We start from the raw sequence: 20,065 nt of genomic DNA, 5'->3' as shown, positions 1-20,065 counted from the left end.
CAGCCTGTGTTTGCTGGTTAAAGAGGATTTACGGAGCGCCACAGGGAGTCTATAGGGGAGGCGCGGAAGTCAGGCAAAATCTCCGCCACTTTACGTCTGAGTTCATCTCTGCGTGCCTCTCTTTCTTTCTCCTCTCGCAAGACAACAGGAAGACGCCTCCAGCCAGCAAAACACTTCTTGACAGCTCTCCTATATAGTTCAGAGTACCAAAGTCAGAGCAAACTTGCTTTTATTTTTCTAAATACTGCAAATGCTAAATAATCCAAACAAATTCTTTTAATACTACACAAGTTCATCTTTAGATTTGGTCTTACGGTGCAGTAAAACTGTCACATTCACACCAACACGACATTCAAGATGAGGTAAAGAGAGACGGGGACATATATTGACCTGCTGTGGTGCTCCTCTGCCCGCTGCTCATTGTCCCAGGCTGTTATTCGCTCCTCTGTAGCGTGATCTAGCAGTGCCGTGAACACCTTCCTCTGGGTGTTCATCTTGTGGAACCGCTCGGCTCGTGCTTCCAGAATACAGCGCAGATCTTTTAACTGGTAAGTATTGAAATGAAAGGTAGAAATTGCTAATACTTAAGGATGGGGTTTATTAATATCACTAACCCTAAATATTAAACTTGGGCACATAAATTAGCGGTGAGATCTTGGGTTGGGCCAGTAAGAAACTACCCAGAAAACCTTGGTGGTGAGTTTTGGGGATAACTTCAGAAAATGTAAAGATAATATACAATATAGTATAAAGATAATAATAGTACATTTAATTTTTATGTATTAATTTATTAATATTAATCTAATTTTCTTTTATTACAAATAATACAATTATTTATTGATGTCTATAAAGAAATATATATTTAAATATATAAATCTATATTTACTTGTCCTTTTTTTAAACAAACAAATTAATATTAAAACAATGAATAAGTTATATGTATTTGATTTATTATAAATTCATTATTTATTAAGACCACAATACATTAAAATATCTCAAAATATCTAATTTTAATTGAATTTATTGTAAATAATAAAAAGTATTTATTTATATGTCTATATATTTACATTTATATATATTTATATGTTTTATTAAATAAGATAACCTTGGAGGTGAGTTTTGGGGATAAATTCAGAAAATGTAAAAATCTATATAATTATGTATGAATTTATTAATATTAATCTAATTTTCTTTTATTACAAATAATACAATTACATTTACTTGTACTTTTTAAACAAAAAAATATTAATATTAAATGAATTAATAAGTTATAAATATGTATTTAATTTATTATAAATTAATTATTTATTAAGACCACAATACATTTTTTATAGAAACTAAAATATCTTACATTTTAATTGAATTTATTGTAAACAATAAAATAATTTGTCTATAAATAAATATGTCTGTATATTTACTTATATTGATAAGACTATAAAATATTTATTAAAATAAAAATATATTATTATTATAATTATATTTACTTGTACGTCTTAAACAAAAAAATATTAATATTAAATGAATGAATAAATAATAAATATTTATTTAATTTATTATACATTTATTAAAAATATACATTTATAAAGACACATTGTGTACCAAATTTCATTTTAAGATGTCTCAAAAATGTAATTTATTATAAACAATACAATTATTTATGTATATGTCTTTAAATAAATATATATCTGTATATTTAGTAAGGTTATTTTTAAATAAACAATTAAATATTAATCATAAGAAATAAGACAATGAATAAATAATGACATTTATTATAAATTAATTAAATTATTTATTTGTAGTAAATCGATTTTTAAACAAGCAAACGAATATTAATAGTAAAATAATGAATAAAAAATGATTATAAATGTATTTATAATAAGTCGATAAGACACCTTGTGGCTATACCAAATGTCATCATAGACATTAGGTTGTCTCAAAATCTGAAGCTTTTCTAATCATTCACAGGTAATGCGTGTGTGGCCTTTTACCCTTTTCCAGCTACAAACAGCCCTCTGAAGCAGGATCCGGTGATACAGCTGGTTGGCACTGGCCTCTCTCTCTGCGTGGGCCTCATCCACAGACTGCCGCCAAGAGCAGAAGCAGCTTCTCTCCAGAGCCAGAGTGCAATGATCCACCGCTCTCTGGAGGAGACCAAAAAGGCGAAAGCACCCGAACATAAATAACTGTCAGCTTTAATTAACAGTGTCATCATCTCATGCACTGTTTTATATGAATCTGCTGACTTCCTGTTGGTACTGTAAAGATATAGACGCACATGCAACTAATTGGACCTTGAGGTTTCTGCTCTCATTTATGTGGTTCAATATCTAAACAACAATGCAAAGTCTGAATCCAAAGCAATTCCTCTCTTTGTGTCTCTGTCCTTGTCAATCTCTGCCTCTCAGTCTCAGATATCCGCTCTCTGTTAATTTATTTTGAAAACAGGTGGTTAGCCAGGTGGAAAATGCAACAGTATACTGTAAACATCATTAAAATTTGGGGAAATGACCAAGAGTTAATGCAAGGCAACAGCTGGTCTTCCTGTCTGTGCATGAGCGGCCCATAACTCTTTGGATGAATAATTGAGTGTGCGAGTGTTTGTATGGAAAGCAGGCAAATGGCCTGCATTGTTACTGTAGGGCATGAATGTGTGTGTGTGTGTGTGTTTGCAACACCACTGACCTGTGTGTTGACATGGCTTTGCTCCAGCAGGCGTTTCCATGGTGCCAGGCCTCGGTGCAGTAACAGGGTTCTGAGGTAGTGTTGGGACGCCCGCTTTGACAGTTCTTGTTCCCGTTCTGCTCTCTTCTGCTTCTCAAGCTCCCTCTAAGTTCATAACATGATGAATGCATAAACATGATGAATAAATAAGCCACGTTTTACATTTTCTAGATGCGCTTGCTTATGCAAAACTTGTTGGCTATATGCTGTTGCCAAGTTATTTTGAATGCTTTTTAGCATACTGCTAATCAGTTGCTAGGGCGCTCCAGGTGGTTGCACATGGCATTCTGGTCCCTAGATAAGGCTTGGGATATTTTTCACCCATTTCATTATCCTAAAAAGCTGACAATCATCCGAACGAGCTGAAATAGTTACTTATAAAAGTGAAAACACACCTCTCCTTAACAAGCCAAGCCATGATTTGAGGTATCAGCTGCCAGTTAAATAACAGCCACTAATAATAACATAATCTAATTATGTAAAGCCTATAAATCCATGATAATGTGTTTCGCCACAGACCTTCCTCTGCTGCCTTTTCTCTTCCTTCTTCCTCTCTACCTCCTTTTGTTTCTCTTCTTCCTCAGCTCTGAGCCTTTCCTCCTCGGCTGCCTTCATTTGAGCCTAAAGAACAAAAAAGGAGAGGTTTGTGTCATCATATTCACTGATGTCCATCCCTCAAGAGAAGCATGTCTTACCAGTTTCTCCTCCTGCTTCTGTCTCCTCTGCTCCTCAATCTCTCTCCGGCGCTCGGCGCGCTGGCGTGCTCGCTCCTCCATGGCTGAAAGAAACATAAAAAAAGAAAAGTGAGAGACACAGTTGGGGGGAGACAGAGACATCAGTTAAGGGCGAGATTAAAGGGTCACTGTGAAGTTCTGCTGTATGTTCTTCTGATCTTATGGTTCTGTGATACAAGACAAGTTTGTTTTTGTGCTGCTTGCATTTGTATTCATGGCGGCATTCCATGTCGTACCACCCGACTGTTTTTGCTCAAAATCCCATCATTTGTAGTATCAATTAAGTCATATATTGCAACCGGGATCAGAAATTAACCAGGACTTGAAGCAAAAATGCCAACAAAAGTGACAAAAATGTTCTGGATATTTAAAAAATGGGGGAAAATTACCCCTGTAGCATATCCTGTTTTTTTTTTTTTCTCAGTTTTTTTGATTACATAATATTCAATGCTGTCATGAAGAGTTAACTAGTTATCAGTTTAATTCCTCTGTAGGTTTTTTTTAATGGGGAAAAATATTAAATCAGTTCTGAAAATACAAGCTCACCAATGTCAAGCTCACCAGAATGAGAAAATTACAACATTAAATTTAAACAATTGTATTAAATAAACATAGACTTATCTTATTCATTTTTAATAATTGCTAAATTATTTTATTATTTTATTATTAATTTAAAAATATCTCATATGCTGTGTTTTTTATGGGGGAAAATGTAGATAAGTTTTGAAAATACAAGCTCACCAATATAAAGCTCACCTAAATGACAAAATTAAATAAAATCAGACATTTCATATTCATTTTAATAACTTATAAATGAATTAATTATTTTAATATTAATTTACAAATAGTTAATATGCAGTGTTTTATGGAGAAAAAAAACTTAAAATACAAGCTCACCAATGTGAAGCTTATCTGAATGAGAAAATTATGAAATTAATTTAAAGGTGCAGTGTGTCAATTTTAGATCTATTGACAGAAATGCAAAATAATATATATAACTATGTTTTCAGTGGTGCATAAAGAAATATTTATTTCCTTAGAATGAGCCATTTCTGTCTACATACACTGCGGGTCACCCCTCCATGTCAAGTCATCATTTTGCGGCAGCATGTTTCTACAGCAGCCCTAAATGGACAAACTGCTCTACAGAGCGTGTTTCCTCACTATGTTGTTGTTGTTGTTCTTCTTCGTTGGTGTTTTTAGAGGCAGCTTGCATCGTCACTAAGTTGAATACGCACAACGAAGTAGTAGTAGTCGTCATCTGAAGCAGAGACCATTCTTTGTCAGAAAAAAGAAGAAACCTCATTGCTTGACAGGCTACTCTCTACTGTCTCAGACAACGACATCTTTGTCCTGTGCCGGCCACCGTAGCTTCTCTGTGTGCTTCGAAAGGAAGAGGTGAGCAGTGGACTGAGCAATTAGCAACCTCACTGCTAGATGCCACTAAAATTTACACACTGCACCTTATTTGTACCATATTTTTCTTATTAATTTTTAAAAATTAAAAAAATATGTTTTAAATCTAAGGAATGATATTCAATAAAATGGGCTAAAATAATTTATAAATCATTTATTTTTATATATATATATATATATATATATATATATATATATATATATATATATATATATATATATATATATATATATATATATATATTAATTTAAGTGTAGGAGGTGGAAAAACACTAGGTTACACAATCACCATGTACAACAGTCTGTGATTGCAATATGAGGCCTTGCGTTTTGTGAGGAAAAGTTTGGATCAGATCTGAGCAGGGCAATAGCTTGTCAGTGTTTCACTTTCTCTGCCAAGGCCATGACAGTCCACCTCGCAGATTGAGCGATAATATCATAAATGGTGGATGTTGTTGTAGAGTCGATAGGGTCTTTTACTCAGCAGGATATTGAGTTGTGGAGGCTGTTAACAACCTCCCGCTGAGAGACACAGACATGTACACCAACTCCCTCAGATTCTCAAACAACCCTGATTATCGAACAAATATGACTTTGCATTCATCAACAATGAAACTCGAGATTTATCACATGGAGGAGCTATTGTGTGGTTTTGGTATTGTTCTGGGCTTGCATAGTTTTCGCACAAGTGGATTATGAGTGTATAGTGATTATGTGCATCTGTATTCAATGCATTCAGTATCAGAGAGGATTTAAATCTAGGGCATAGCCATGAAATTCATTTTCCATGCTTGGAACCACCATAGTGACAGTTTTTCCAACTGCTTGATTGTGTATGTGTATGACTGACCTTGTACTGTAGGATGGGGAAGTGCTGAACGATGCAGAGATGATTTTTGGTCGGTGTGGCTGCTGGCGTTATCCCCTGAGGCAGTCTTTGTTCTGGGATTGTAAAGAGCATGAATATCTTTGTGATATTGTGACTAATAACAAATATTCTGTCTATCCCACACACACACACAAACACAGACAAAGATACAGACACACACAGACCCCCCCTCCACACACACACACACACACACACACACACATGTTTGTTTTTGTGAATTGTGGGGACTTTCCATAGACTTCAATGCATTTTACACTGAACAAACTGTACATTCTATCCCCCTACCCTGCCCCTACCCCTAAACCTAACCCTCACAGGAAACTGTGCAAACTTTTACTTTTTCACAAAAACTCATTCTATATGATTTATAAACCCATTTACATTGTGGGGACCGCTGGCTGGTCCCCACGATGTAGGTGAACTCAGGTTTATATTACATCATGGGGACATTTGGTCCCCACAATGTAATATAAACAAAAGCACACACACACACACACACACACACACACACACACACACACACACACACACACACACACACACACACACACACACACACACACACACACACACACACACACACACAGATAGAACAGCAGTGGGAAGTGACCCATTGGTGAAATCTAGAGGGATTACATTGAGCACTTGAATATTACATTCTGATCCACTCTGATGCCTAAGGTGACAGATTTCTTACAGAATTTATTCTGTTCTATCAATGCAAAGGATTAATATCATGAAAAATGTCAAGAAAGGTCAGCATTATATTTCACCCCAAAATCGAAAAAAAGACGGGCATTATATTTCAAACAAATATAATGGATCCTATTTTAAGATTTTTTGCATTATGACATTATTTTCATGTCAGTTAAGCACATTTAAACCAAATTCATCAATAGTTATTAGCCTACTGTAATGGAAAAAAAAATCTCATTCTCAAAGTAATAAATAAAAAGAAATACTATACAATAAAAATAATGATATTGCAAGTAACGCAGTATAGTTAAAAGGTTTGGGGTTGGTAAGACTTTTTAATATTTTTGAAAGTATGTTATGCTCAACAAGGCTGCACATATTTGATCAAAAATACAGTGAAAATATTGTGAAATATCATTATAATTGAAACTTATTTTTAAATGTAATTTATTCCTGTGATGGCAAAGCTGAATTTTCAGCATCATTACTCCAGTCTTCAGTGTCACATGATCCTTCAGAAATCATTCTAATATGCTGATCTGCTACTCAAAAAACATTTATGATTATTATCAATACTGAAAACGAATGTGATGCTTAATATGTTTGTGGAAATGTTTACATTTTCTTTAGGATAGAAAGTTTAAAACGACAGCATTTATTTGAAATACATTTTTTTTGGTAACATCATAAAAAGTTTTTACTGCCACTTTTGACCAATTTAATGTGTCATTGCTAAGAAAAGCATTAATTTCTATTAATTAAAAAAAAAAAATCTTACTGACCCCAACCTATAGAACGGTAGTATTACATGTAATAATATATTTTTACATTAATATACTAAAATTATATTAAAGGTGCCCTCGAATGAAAAATTGAATTTGTTTCCTCCTTCTTGTGTAAATGTCATTTGTATAAAAGACCTCCGAAGAACAGGCAAATCTCAACATAACACCGACTGTTAAGTAACAGTCTGTAACGATCACCGTCTGTTCCTGTCACTCCCCGGACTACACTTCCCACAATTCTCCCTGTCAGTCACATGTTCACTTCACACCTATCACCTGTTGCCACATCCACCCTAGCACACCACACTGATTACCACACCCAGCTGCAGCTCATTAACAGGACTATAAAGGACTTCCAAACACACCACCTCACCGCGAAGTATTGTTTAACTATTGTTGCAATTTCTGAGCGTTTCTATCCTGTCTGCCTGCTTGTTATCGTTCCTGCCTGTTTCTTGTTTTTGACCCGTTGCTGCCTGTCCTGATCCTTGCTTTGTATACCGACCTGTGAGTTATATCTGCCTGCCTTGTGACCTACCGCCTGTACCCTGACTACGACCCTGCCTGTCCTTTGCTGCTCCTGTTTGTTCCTGATTGACCCTGCCTGTACGACCATTCTCATTCTTAATAAAACGCTGCACTTGGATCTCCTGCCTGAGCCTCCCATTCGTAACAGAATACTTCGCCACTACCAGATCCAGCAGCTTCGGTGAGCGTCTTTCCCATTTCAACATGGACCCAGCAATGCAACTGATCAGCCTCCGCCAAGGTACCCGTACCCTCGAGGTGCACATTCAGAACTTTTTGGATATTGCTTATCTATCTGATCTGCCGGACTGTGCCCTCATTGACTTCTTCGCTTACGGATTAAACGAACCACTAAAGGACTGTGTACTCACCAATGGTCCCCGCGGATCGTTCATAGAATTCCTGGACTTTGCCTTGCTTGCAGTTGGTTCGACTTTCACTGTGGGAGTCGCGGAGGATTCCGACACAACGGTGAATCCTGTAATGGCTGCCAAGCCCGAGAACACACACAAAATGGCGGCCTCTACCACGAGTCACGTCGCCGCTGATCGCCCAGAGCAACGTCACGCCTTCGCTGATCGCCCAGAGCAACGTCACGCCTTCGCTGATCGCCCAGAGCAACGTCACGCCTTCGCTGATCGCCCAGAGCAACGTCACGCCTTCGCTGATCGCCCAGAGCAACGTCACGCCTTCGCTGATCGCCCAGAGCAACGTCACGCCTTCGCTGATCGCCCAGAGCAACGTCACGCCTTCGCTGATCGCCCAGAGCAACGTCACGTCGCCGCTGATCGGGAGCGGAGAGGACTGCGTTGCAGTGTGGCAGATCCGCCGATGACTTCAGCTCGAGCGGCTGGCATCCCTAAGCATCCACCAGCCACTTCATTCTCAAGCCCGCCGGCCGCTTCGCACTCAAGCCCGCCGGCCGCTTCGCACTCAAGCCAGCCGGTTGCTACGCTCTCAAGCTCGCCGGTTTCAACGCTCTCAAGCTCGCCGGTTTCAACGCTCTCAAGCTCGCCGGTTTCAGCGCTCTCAAGCTCGCCGGTTTCAGCGCTCTCAAGCTCGCCGGTTTCAGCGCTCTCAAGCTCGCCGGTTTCAACGCTCTCAAGCTCGCCGGTTTCAACGCTCTCAAGCTCGCCGGTTTCAACGCTCTCAAGCTCGCCGGTTGCTATGGACTCTTGTTCGCCTATTGCAGTGGACTTAAGCACCCTGGACGCGATGGACGAAATGGCTGCTTTGCCAGTGCCCACGGGCAAGATGGCCGCCCCTGCGGTGCTCAAGGATGCAGGGGTTGTTCCAGCCATTGAGTCCGCTTCAGCCAGTGAGTCTGCTCCAGAAACCGCTCCAGTCGGTGAACCATCGCCTCATCCTCGGAAGAGGAGGAGGAGGAGGAAGAAGGCTCCTTCTGTTCTTCCCCCTCTTACGTCCAAGCGTCTTGTCCTGCCGGCGCCACCCGAGCTCCTCGGTCTGCCAGCACCACCCAAGCTCCTCGCTCTGCCGGCGCCACCTGTGCTCCTCGCTCTGCCGGCGCCACCTGTGCTTCTTGCCCTGCCGGCGCCACCTGTGCTTCTTGCCCTGCCGGCGCCACCTGTGCTTCTTGCCCTGCCGGCGCCACCTGTGCTTCTAGCCCTGCCGGCGCCATCCACGCTTCTAGCCCTGCCGGCGCCATCCACGCTTCTAGCCCTGCCGGCGCCATCCACGCTTCTAGCCCTGCCGGCGCCATCCACGCTTCTAGCCCTGCCGGCGCCATCCACGCTTCTAGCCCTGCCGGCGCCATCCACGCTTCCAGCCTCGCCGGCGCCATCCACGCTTCCAGCCCTGCCGGCGCCACTCAAACTCCTTGCGCTGCCAACGCCACTCAGGAGTCTTGCCCTGACGGCTTCACCGACACGCCTGGCTCTGCCGCCGCCACCCGAACTCCTTGCCCACGAACCTGCGACGGGCCCCGCTGAAATCCCCAAGAACTTTTTGGGGGGGGGCAGTATACCTAGGGGTGGGGAGTTTGTGGGTGGGGAGTTTGTGGGTGGGAACCCTGCACAGCCGCGGTCATCAGCGGTCCCTGAACCGCCCGAGCCACCTGACCTGCCGTGGCCGCCCGAGCCACCTGACCTGCCGTGGCCGCCCGAGCCACCTGACCTGCCGTGGCCGCCCTTGCCACCTGACCTGCCGTGGCCGCCCTTGCCACCTGACCTGCCGTGGCTGCCCTTGCCACCTGACCTGCCGTGGCCGCCTGAGCCACCTGACCTGCCGTGGCCGCCTGAGCCACCTGACCTGCCGTGGCTGCCCGTAGCACCTGACCCGCCATGGTGGTCGAGTTCCTGGAACCTGCATTGGGGACCCTGTTCATGTCCGCATACCAGTCCCCAATGCACCCACCCCCCCTCCCTAGCTGTTCCATTTACGTCGCGAGGACGCGCCTTCCGGGAGGGGGGCGTTATGTAACGATCACCGTCTGTTCCTGTCACTCCCCGGACTACACTTCCCACAATTCTCCCTGTCAGTCACATGTTCACTTCACACCTATCACCTGTTGCCACATCCACCCTAGCACACCACACTGATTACCACACCCAGCTGCAGCTCATTAACAGGACTATAAAGGACTTCCAAACACACCACCTCACCGCGAAGTATTGTTTAACTATTGTTGCAATTTCTGAGCGTTTCTATCCTGTCTGCCTGCTTGTTATCGTTCCTGCCTGTTTCTTGTTTTTGACCCGTTGCTGCCTGTCCTGATCCTTGCTTTGTATACCGACCTGTGAGTTATATCTGCCTGCCTTGTGACCTACCGCCTGTACCCTGACTACGACCCTGCCTGTCCTTTGCTGCTCCTGTTTGTTCCTGATTGACCCTGCCTGTACGACCATTCTCATTCTTAATAAAACGCTGCACTTGGATCTCCTGCCTGAGCCTCCCATTCGTAACACAGTCGGGGTGTACGCCCCCAATATTTGCATATGCCAGTTCCCAACATTATGAAAGGCATTAGACAAGGGCAGAACGTCTGGATCTGTGCAGAGCTGAATCAACAGACTAGGTAAGCAAGGAGGACAATAGCGAAAAATGGCAGATGGAGCGATAATAACTGACATGATTCATGATATCATGATATTTTTAGTGATATTTGTAAATTGTCTTTCTTAATGTTTCATTAGCATGTTGCTAATGTACTGTTAAATGTAGTTAAAGTTACCATTGTTTCTTACTGTATTCACGGAGACAAGAGAGCCGTCGCTATTTTCATTTTTAAACACTTGCAGTCTGTATAATTCATAAACACAACTTCATTCTTTATAAATCTCTCCAACAGTGTAGCATTAGCCGTTAGCCAAGGAGCACAGCCTCAAACTCATTCAGAATCAAATGTAAACAATATAACAGTATACAATACTCACATAATCCGACGCATGCATGCCAAACACTTTGTAAAGATCCATTTGAGGGTTATATTAGCTGTGTGAACTGTGTTTATGCACTGTTCAGGGCAAGCGCGAGCTCTGTGGGCGTGGAGCACGAGAATTAAAGGGCCAGTAGCCCTGAATCGGCTCATTTATAATGATGCCCCAAAATAGGCAGTTAAAAAAATTAATTAAACAAAATCTATGGGGTATTTTGAGCTGAAACTTCATAGACACATTCAGGGGACACCTTAGACTTATATTACATCTTTTAAAAAAAGTTCTAGGGCACCTTTTAATCAGGGCTGTAACCACCATAGGCATTGATATAATTAAATCCCTTTTGATTAATTAATTATTTAATTTCCTTTAGAAAAAAAACTTTAGTCCCCCACAATGTTCAAAACATGGTTACAGCCTTCATTTAAATTGTAACATACATTTGTAAATTATAACTAAGTGTAGAAAATAATAGTATTTGCTAATTTTAACAAATTCATAATTTTTTAATTGGAGTTTATTATTTAATTTATTAAAATTATTATGAATAAAAATGGGGGAAAGAGGGCTGATTATCTTTATACAAAAAAAAAAAAAAAAAAAAAAAAAGATATGTGGAATATGCTACACACATATGATGTACCTTGGTGTTTCTGCACTTCCTCTTGCAGTATTTGTGTTGGGTTTAGGTGGACAGCATGTGCTTATAGCTCCAGGAGGACCTGTTGCTAACAGTGCTGATTTCTCTGCCTCGTGTCTCAGTTCCAGAATGTTCTGTCTCTCTTGCAGTTGCTGAATCTGCTCCTGTTGCTCTTTCAGAAGGCGCCTCTGCTCTGCTACAGTTTGCTGCAGGGCCACATGGCCATGTTTGAACTGTCCACCGCCACGCTCTGCACTTCCACTTCGGGTGGTCTGTTGCCCCTGACGGGCCCGTCGTAGCTCAGCCATTGAGAGAGCGGCATGACGATGCGTTACCTGCCAGGCTTGGGTTGGCGGGGCCTCTGAACGGCCTGTGCTTTTAGTGGCTTGCACAGTGGGTGAACTGCTTTCTGGAGCCGCTGGCACTTCCTGTGGTGGGATGAAGAGAGTTTGTGGAATAGTTTCATCAGAATAGAAAAATATTACAGTGCATGCCCTCACCTGATGGCTGATGTGTTCTGTAAGACTGAGTGTTTCAGGTGGGTTGGTAATTGGTGGAGATTTTTCTGCCCGTAGTTTCCCAGAAGCAGCCGCACTAATCAAGGCAGCCATTTTACGTCGGGTTTCTTCTTGTTGTTGGAGAAGCTCCTTGCGATGAAGTTCCACCTGACACCACATACGCCAATCACTGAGGCAGCGCCTCAAAAGCCTCCTGCGGTCACTCTCCACCGCCTGCTGACTGCGCCTGTGGGAATGACAGATATGACTTAAAACCAGTCTGACTGCCAATGCTGCCTTTAGTTAAGCAATTAACATGCTCTTTTAGTCTAATCGTTTAGTTAAAGAGCTTTTTTCTTTCAAATGTTTATCAAGCCCTATGTTCACAGTGACAGGCTTTTATAAATCGAGTTCTCCTACCTGTGCTCCTGTCTGAGCTCTTCTTCTGTCCTTTCAGCCTCTTTCTCCTCTCTTTTGGCCCAAACAAGAGCTCGCCATGCCCGCCACGCCCTCAGCTGCCTCCTCCAATCACACAGCGCTGCTGCCTTGCCCATGCGCACCCTCCTCTCCATTATCACAGAGTACCATGCCGTAAAATGCCTGTGAATGCACTAAAACATATATGCAACCAATAAAAAAAGGGTTGCACTGTATTTTACAGTACGTGCACTTACAGTGTACTTAGAAAGTAGTAGGCAATACAAGGTAACTACATAGGTTAAGGTTAGGTTTATGGGTAAGTTCAGGGTTAGCTAGTTATAACCTAGTTATTATAATTACTATAAAAAGTACATGGTATGTCCATGCGGAATAGAACCGTGAAATAAATTGCTACCCAAAAAAACTAAGTATTCATTGCATATAATATAATTAAACTGTAATATTTTCTAACCTGCAAATTGAGAAGGTAAACTTTGGCTTCCAGCTTCTTCAGCTTAAGTTGAAGGTCTTTGTTCTGTTTCTTCTGTGTGGAATTATGACATTTTGGAATGACGGAGCTCTTAGTGGCCCTTTGTTTCTGAAGCTTTTCCCTCTCCCTGTATAAGATTGAAATTAAAATGTCATGCAATCATCTCTTCAAAAAATTAAATGCCATTTAAATTGGAAAATGATATACAGTGACCCCATAAAGTGTCTGGACACTTAAAACACACTTAAAAATGTATTCATGTCATTTCATTAAATGAGAAAATATCAAACAGAGTGACATTTATAAAAAAAAAAATAAAAAATAGGACAAACACACTCTTCAAGAAAAAACATCAAACATATTTCACAACAATATGTTTGTTAGGTTTTAAACTATAATGCTGCACTTCAAATTAATACCAATGTATTTAGACTCTTTCTGGTTAGCTTTAGGGTCCAAGGGGCCTCATTAAATGTATGACCTGATCCTTCTAACTAGGCTACGTTTCACCCGCGGTCTTGTCCTAAAACCGCAATTGAGGAAAATACAAAGTTAAACAACTATGCATATATTATAGAACAACTGTAGTGAATATACTGGGACATTTGTGCCCCAAAGCCCCATGGTCCTTTGAACAGGCCCTGGTATGAACTTAAGGGGAACTGACTTCATACAATCACTAAAAATCACCTTGAGCAGTAAAAATGAGAACACTTTGTTGCGTAAAAATGCCACTTTGTTTGATATTTTGACATTCATACATTTTTAATGGTGGCTTGAGTGTCCAAAAACATTTGTGATTGTTGTACATGTTTCGTGCAAGCTGCTCCACACTCCTCTTTTCCTCCATCTCTCTACGCAAGCGAATCATCTCCTGCTGTATCAGTTCTTCCTGTCTGCGTGCCTGCTGTCTCTTCTTTCTCTGCTTCTCCTGCTCCAGTTGCCACGCTTCCTCTCGCGCCTCCCTAAGCGCCTCTTTCTCTTTACGCAGTTTGTCAAGCTCTGCATCTCTGCGCATGCGGTTCTCCTTTACCTGCTTGTGACGCACCTCCATAGTGATGCTAGGGTCCCTCCATTTCTTCTTACTCAGTTCAGAGTCTACTTTGAGGTTCTCCATTATTCCAAAGTCCAACACCTCGGTTTCCATCAGGTCCTGGAGGAAATTGTGCACTACGGAGTTATCCTCTTCCTGCTCTAGATGAAAGTACATGTCTAAAAAACAAAAAGAGAAACTCCAGTTTAGTATTAAATTATTATTAACTATGAAAAAATTGTTTTCTGTAATTGAAATAAAGCTGAAATAAAATATAATACAAATATTAGATGAAACACAAACTCAAAAAACAAACGAAAATTAGAAATGTTACTAAAATTACTAAAACAAATAAAAACAAAATTACAGCTCTCTCTCTCTCTCTCTCTCTCTCTCTCTCTCTATATATATATATATATATAAACACAGTGGGTACAGAAAGTATTCAGAGCCCCTTAAATTTTTCACTCTTTGTTATATTGCAGCCATTTAAGTTCATTTTTTTCCTCATTAATGTATACACAGCACCCCATATTGACAGAAAAACACAGAATTGTTGACATTTTTGCAGATTTATTAAAAAAGAAAAACTGAAATATCACATGGTCCTAAGTATTCAGACCCTTTGCTGTCACACTCATATATTTAATTCATGGTGTTGTCCATTTCTTCTGATCATCCTTGAGATGGTTCTACACCTTCATTTGAGTCCAGCTGTGTTTGATCATACTGATTGGACTTGATTAGGAAAGCCACACACCTGTCTATATAAAACCTTACAGCTCACAGTGCATGTCAGAGCAAATGAGAATCATGAGGTCAAAGGAACTGCCTGAAGAGCTCAGAGACAGAATTGTGGCAAGGCACAGATCTGGCCAAGGTTACAAAAATATTTCTGCTGCACTTAAGGTTCCTAAGAGCACAGTGGCCTCAATAATCCTTAAATGGAAGACCTTTGGGACGACCAGAACCCTTCCCAGAGCTGGCCGTCCGGTCAAACTGTGCTATCGAGGGAGAAGAGCCTTGGTGAGAGAGGTAAAGAAGAACCCAAAGATCACTGTGGCTGAGCTCCAGAGATGCAGTCGGGAGATGGGAGAAAGTTGTAGAAAGTCAACCATCACTGCAGCCCTCCACCAGTTGGGGCTTTATGGCAGAGTGGCCCGACGGAAGCCTCTCCTCAGTGCAAGACACATGGAAGCCCACCTGAAGGACTCCAAGATGGTGAGAAATAAGATTATCTGGTCTGATGAGACCAAGATAGAACTTTTTAGCCTTAATTCTAAGCGGTATGTGTGGAGAAAACCAGGCACTGCTCATCACCTGTCCAATACAGTCCCAACAGTGAAGCATGGTGGTGGCAGCATCTTGCTGTGGGGGTGTTTTTCAGCTGCAGGGAACGGACGACTGGTTGCAATCAAGGGAAAGATGAATGCGTCCAAGTACAGGGATATCCTGGACGAAAACCTTCTCCAGAGTGCTCAGGACCTCAGACTGGGCCGAAGGTTTACCTTCCAACAAGACAATGACCCTAAGCACACAGCTAAAATAACGAAGGAGTGGCTTCACAACAACTCTGTGACTGTTCTTGAATGGCCCAGCCAGAGCCCTGACTTAAACCCAATTGAGCATCTCTGGAGAGACCTAAAAATGTCTGTCCACCAACGTTTACCATCCAACCTGACAGAACTGGTGAGGATCTGCAAGGAGGAATGGCAGAGGATCCCCAAATCCAGGTGTGAAAAACTTGTTGCATCTTTCCCAAAAAGACTCATAGCTGTATTAGATAAAAAGGGTGCTTCTACTAAATACTGAGCAAAGGGTCTGAATACTTAGGACCATGTGATATTTCAGTTTTTCTTTTTTAATAAATCTGCAAAAATGTCAACAATTCTGTGTTTTTCTGTCAATACGGGGTGCTGTGTGTACATTAATGAGGAAAAAAATGAACTTAAATGATTTTAGCAAATGGCTGCAATATAACAAAGAGTGTAAAATTTAAGGGGGTCTGAATACTTTCCGTACCCACTGTATATACACACACACACACAAACAAACATATTATATATATGTGTGTGTGTATATATATATGAAAACTGAAAATATATATATTAAAAATAACTAATTCAAATGTTTAATAAAAACTATAATAGTATATGCATCAGCCTAAAATAACTATGATTTAGGATTTCATGGGATCTTTAAGGTAAACTTAAAGGAAAACTGTTTTCATTTGTACCATCAAAGTTATTATAACTATGTTGTGTGGTCTTAACAAGTTGTTTGCATTCTGAATCATCCTTTTTATTGGAACTCATCTCCTCTTCCTCCTCGTCATCATCCATTTCAAGCTCCAGTCGTAATTTCTGGTTCATCCATTCACTTAGAATAGACTGAGCTGTGGAATACAAGAATAAGGACACATCAGTGTGGTTTTGATTTAAAAATCTGCATATGTTTTAAGTGCTGAATATTAATTGATTAAAGACTACCTTCACTGTATGCATCATCATGATCCTGTAGCTGCTCAACGCTCTGCAGTGCCATACTGTTTTTACCACAATGTGGTTTCTTCATTGAAAACACCTCAGCTACAGCAAACTCTGAAGCCATCTCCACCCTCTGAGGAGAATGAGAATACAACAGAATTTTTAATAATGAAAAAAAGAAAAAAAAAAGAAAATTGTATACATTAACTACACTGCATCTCTTGTGAAAAAGTACACTTTAGCATACTTTAAAAAAAAGAGAGTACTTACTTATTACAGAGAGAATATACTAGAAGTCTTTATGAAATCGACAATTCTTTTTCTTTTTATGGAATATTGCAGTATTTATTATAAATGATTTATCTGTTTTTGAAATTCATGTGCATCATAATATTTCATCAAAATAACTTCCTCTCCCTCTTGCAGCGACATCTCTACTCCGATGACTTGTTTACTGGCGTAAGGGCGGGATCATGAGATCTCAACAATAGCAAATGACTTATATGCTTTCGGATACTTTCGGAATGTTAATTGCAATTAAGCAAAAATATTACAGTGTGCACTTTTTACAGTGCACAGCATAAATGAGTATACACCCCCTCTGAACAAATACAAAAGATGTATTTTCTAGATCACTAATACAATTCATGGAAAGATGGCAAAAATAAAATGTATTAAACATATACATAATAGCCATAAAATAAGTAAATTAGCCAATTTTGTTTAAATTAAGGGTTGCAGAAATGAGTACACCTTAGATTTAATTCAACAAATGTATAATATTCTAGTACTTGGTATGTCCTCCATAATTTTGAATATACTGCTCTGACCCTTCTTGGCATGGAGTGTACAAGTTCATGACAAATTGTCACATCTGTCCTGTTTAACTCCTGGATGATGAGCTCCTTAAATGCCCTGATCTTTAATGGGGAGTGTTGCTCAACTCGTCTCTACAGAATCCCCCACAAGCGCTCAAGAGTGTTAAGATTGAGTGCAATAAATGTCCACAGAAGGTTTTTCACCTTGGGAGAATGCATATCCTCATTGTTATGTTGAAAAAATGTCCAACAGTGCAGGAAATGAGGAAAGGGTAACATCTTCTGTTTCAAGTTTGTGTATTAAATTACACAGTGGTGTGTGAATTCATGACAGCATTGATAAAGCACAACTCCCTCACACCTTCAGCACTCATACATCCCTACATAAGAGCTTTACTCCACTGAACTTTACTGTGGGAACCAGGCACTTCTCACTGTACTCCTCCTCTAGCAACACCATAACATTTTGGATGCTGTTAGATCCAGAATGATTGATTTGGTTTCATGAGACCAGAGTACTGATTCCCAGAATCTATATTTTGTAAATATGGGCTTTGAAAATGGCTAACTGACTTTATTGTGCTTTGGCTACACTAGGTAGTTCCAGTGAGAACTTTTCTTTTCATAGCTTTTGCTGGCTCTGAGACACCCGTTTGGTAAATCCCTCATCACTAAATGAAAGCTTAAAATGAAGGCCTGATTATCTCAGGGGCCTTGTCACAAGTCCATTGTTTTTGAATTTCTGTGTTACTTTTACTTAAAACAATGATTTGGTAATCCTCTTCTACCACGATCCTCTTTTTTTGCTAAGAAATAAGTCTCCTGATAGTTCTCTCCCAAGTGCTTCCATTGTTGTCAGCATTAAGTCTGAGAATGATTCAGTGAGCTATATAACACTTTTAATTGTCAAGAAATGACTTCTCTTTAAATGTTTTGGTTTAACATACTTACCTGTTGATCAAACCTTGCATTAAACTTACACCAGAAATTTTTATTTCATTTTATTTAGTAACTTTTAAGAGGGTGTCATCATTTTTGCTACACAACATTTTATCACCTTGAAAAGAAAATCTTATTTTCCTGAATAATTTTGACATGCTTCTTTGGTAATTGATTAAGCAGACATGTCTTCTAAGTAATTGAGTAATTGCTGACTTTCAGAAGTTTCAGAGGGGGTGTTTTCATTTATGCTGTGCACTGTATATGTTAATAAAAATAATGAAAATTTAAAGAACACTTAAAAGGATACTTCTGTCAGAATGTCGATAACCAAAAAAAGTTGATGGGCCTATTTGACTTTCATAGTATTTTTTTTTTCAATACTATGAAAGTCAATGGAGCATATCAAATGTTTGGTTAACCATATTCTTCAAAATATCTTCTTTTGTGTTCAGCAGAACAAAGACATTCATATAAGTTTGGAACAACTTGAGGATGAGTAATAGTAAACCAAATCTTTATTTTTGGGTGAACAATCCCTTTAAGTGATTATTTCATTAATATTATATTATCAGTAAGTACAAGTCCACATTCAGTATAATTAAGCACACTTCTTTTTCCCAAAGGAGGACATACATACACATTCATTTTTCGCATGACATGTATTCAAATGACTGAAATGTACTTACCTTCACCCACTGTTTTATGTCATTCTCATTCAGCTGCACCTGCAATATGAGATATGAATTCAGCTCTGCCCATTGCTTCAATTCAAAAATAGACTGAGTCATCAAAAATGTATTACTGGCTTCTCTACAGTCATAAGCTGATAACCTAATTTAAGACGTCTCCAGCCTTGTTGATGCCTGAAGTTGACATAAATTGAATATTTTGTCACACTGGCCTGACACATCTAAACCCTGACTAAATATGCCGTCTCACCTTAAACTGGATCTATTGCATTGCACATTTGAGCTAAATTCTTCTGCTGAGCCACAAATCCATTCATTCATTATTAATAACCAATGTGCATGACCGAAGCTAACCCGAGTGTGACATTTATTTAGATTAATACCTCTGGCTGAATTTTGTAAAAGGGAAACACCACTACGAAGATAAATATGTGAAGAACTGAGTGAGCAAAGAGGAAGAGGTTTTACTCGCCTTATTACTGCCTGGTGTTTTAGTCTTTGTTGTTTTCCAACGAAAAATATCCGGTCTGTGTATGGGAGATGCCATGGTCGCTTGTACATGGGCATGTGTTTAGATTGTAATATAATATAACATATTTTCACATGTTTGAAAAGTATAGCAGCAATTTACAGTATGGGTTATACAAAATGTAGCTTCATCAAAACGTACTTCAGTAAGAAACTTTTCAGGCTGCAATGGAATTGTGGGATTTGTAGTTTGCGCAAAGTGACGTAGCATGAGTTGGTGCCTAAAAAGAACTACTTATCCCAACAAGAACTGATGAAGACTGAAGCGTCTACTTTGAAACCATGGAAACAATTGTTACGTCGGTTATTATACCCATGAATGAAGCAACTACGGTCAATTTTTTTTAAGAACTACGCT

At 39.9% G+C, this 20,065-nt stretch overlaps 1 protein-coding gene across 2 annotated transcripts; it reads right to left on the bottom strand.

Annotated features, from left to right (window-relative positions):
* Positions 1-3: 3 nt before the first annotated feature.
* ccdc191 (coiled-coil domain containing 191) lies at positions 4-19,839 on the bottom strand. Of its 2 annotated transcripts, XM_067378461.1 has the most exons (16): positions 19,652-19,839; positions 19,177-19,215; positions 16,734-16,863; positions 16,481-16,639; positions 14,021-14,423; positions 13,194-13,338; positions 12,722-12,912; positions 12,305-12,548; positions 11,808-12,232; positions 5,722-5,813; positions 3,417-3,499; positions 3,241-3,342; positions 2,683-2,826; positions 1,989-2,141; positions 391-545; positions 4-189 (listed from the first exon to the last, which is right to left on the bottom strand). In XM_067378461.1, the coding sequence occupies exons 1-16, from the start codon at positions 19,724-19,726 to the stop codon at positions 18-20; spliced, it is 2,712 nt and encodes a 903-aa protein (XP_067234562.1). In that variant the 5' UTR covers positions 19,727-19,839; the 3' UTR covers positions 4-17. The 2 variants fall into 2 exon arrangements, with proteins under 2 accessions (XP_067234562.1, XP_067234563.1); XM_067378462.1 differs by lacking the exon at positions 13,194-13,338 and having other exon boundaries at positions 14,245-14,423.
* Positions 19,840-20,065: the final 226 nt, after the last annotated feature.

The sequence above is a fragment of the Chanodichthys erythropterus genome, chromosome 23, assembly GCF_024489055.1.
Source record: "Chanodichthys erythropterus isolate Z2021 chromosome 23, ASM2448905v1, whole genome shotgun sequence".
Taxonomy (NCBI): domain Eukaryota; kingdom Metazoa; phylum Chordata; class Actinopteri; order Cypriniformes; family Xenocyprididae; genus Chanodichthys; species Chanodichthys erythropterus.
The sequence above is the reverse complement of the archived record's forward strand: the minus strand, read 5'-3'. Positions and strand labels throughout refer to the sequence as shown.

Coding starts and splice junctions, on each gene's coding strand:
- ccdc191 (XM_067378461.1), bottom strand. CDS start 19,726: ATGGCATCTCCCATACACAGACCGGATATTTTTCGTTGGAAAACAACA. Junction 5,814..11,807: donor GGAAGTGCAGAAACACCAAG/GTACATCATATG, acceptor TTACAATCCCAG/AACAAAGACTGCCTCAGGGG. Junction 2,142..2,682: donor AAAGCCATGTCAACACACAG/GTCAGTGGTGTT, acceptor GGTCTCCTCCAG/AGAGCGGTGGATCATTGCAC.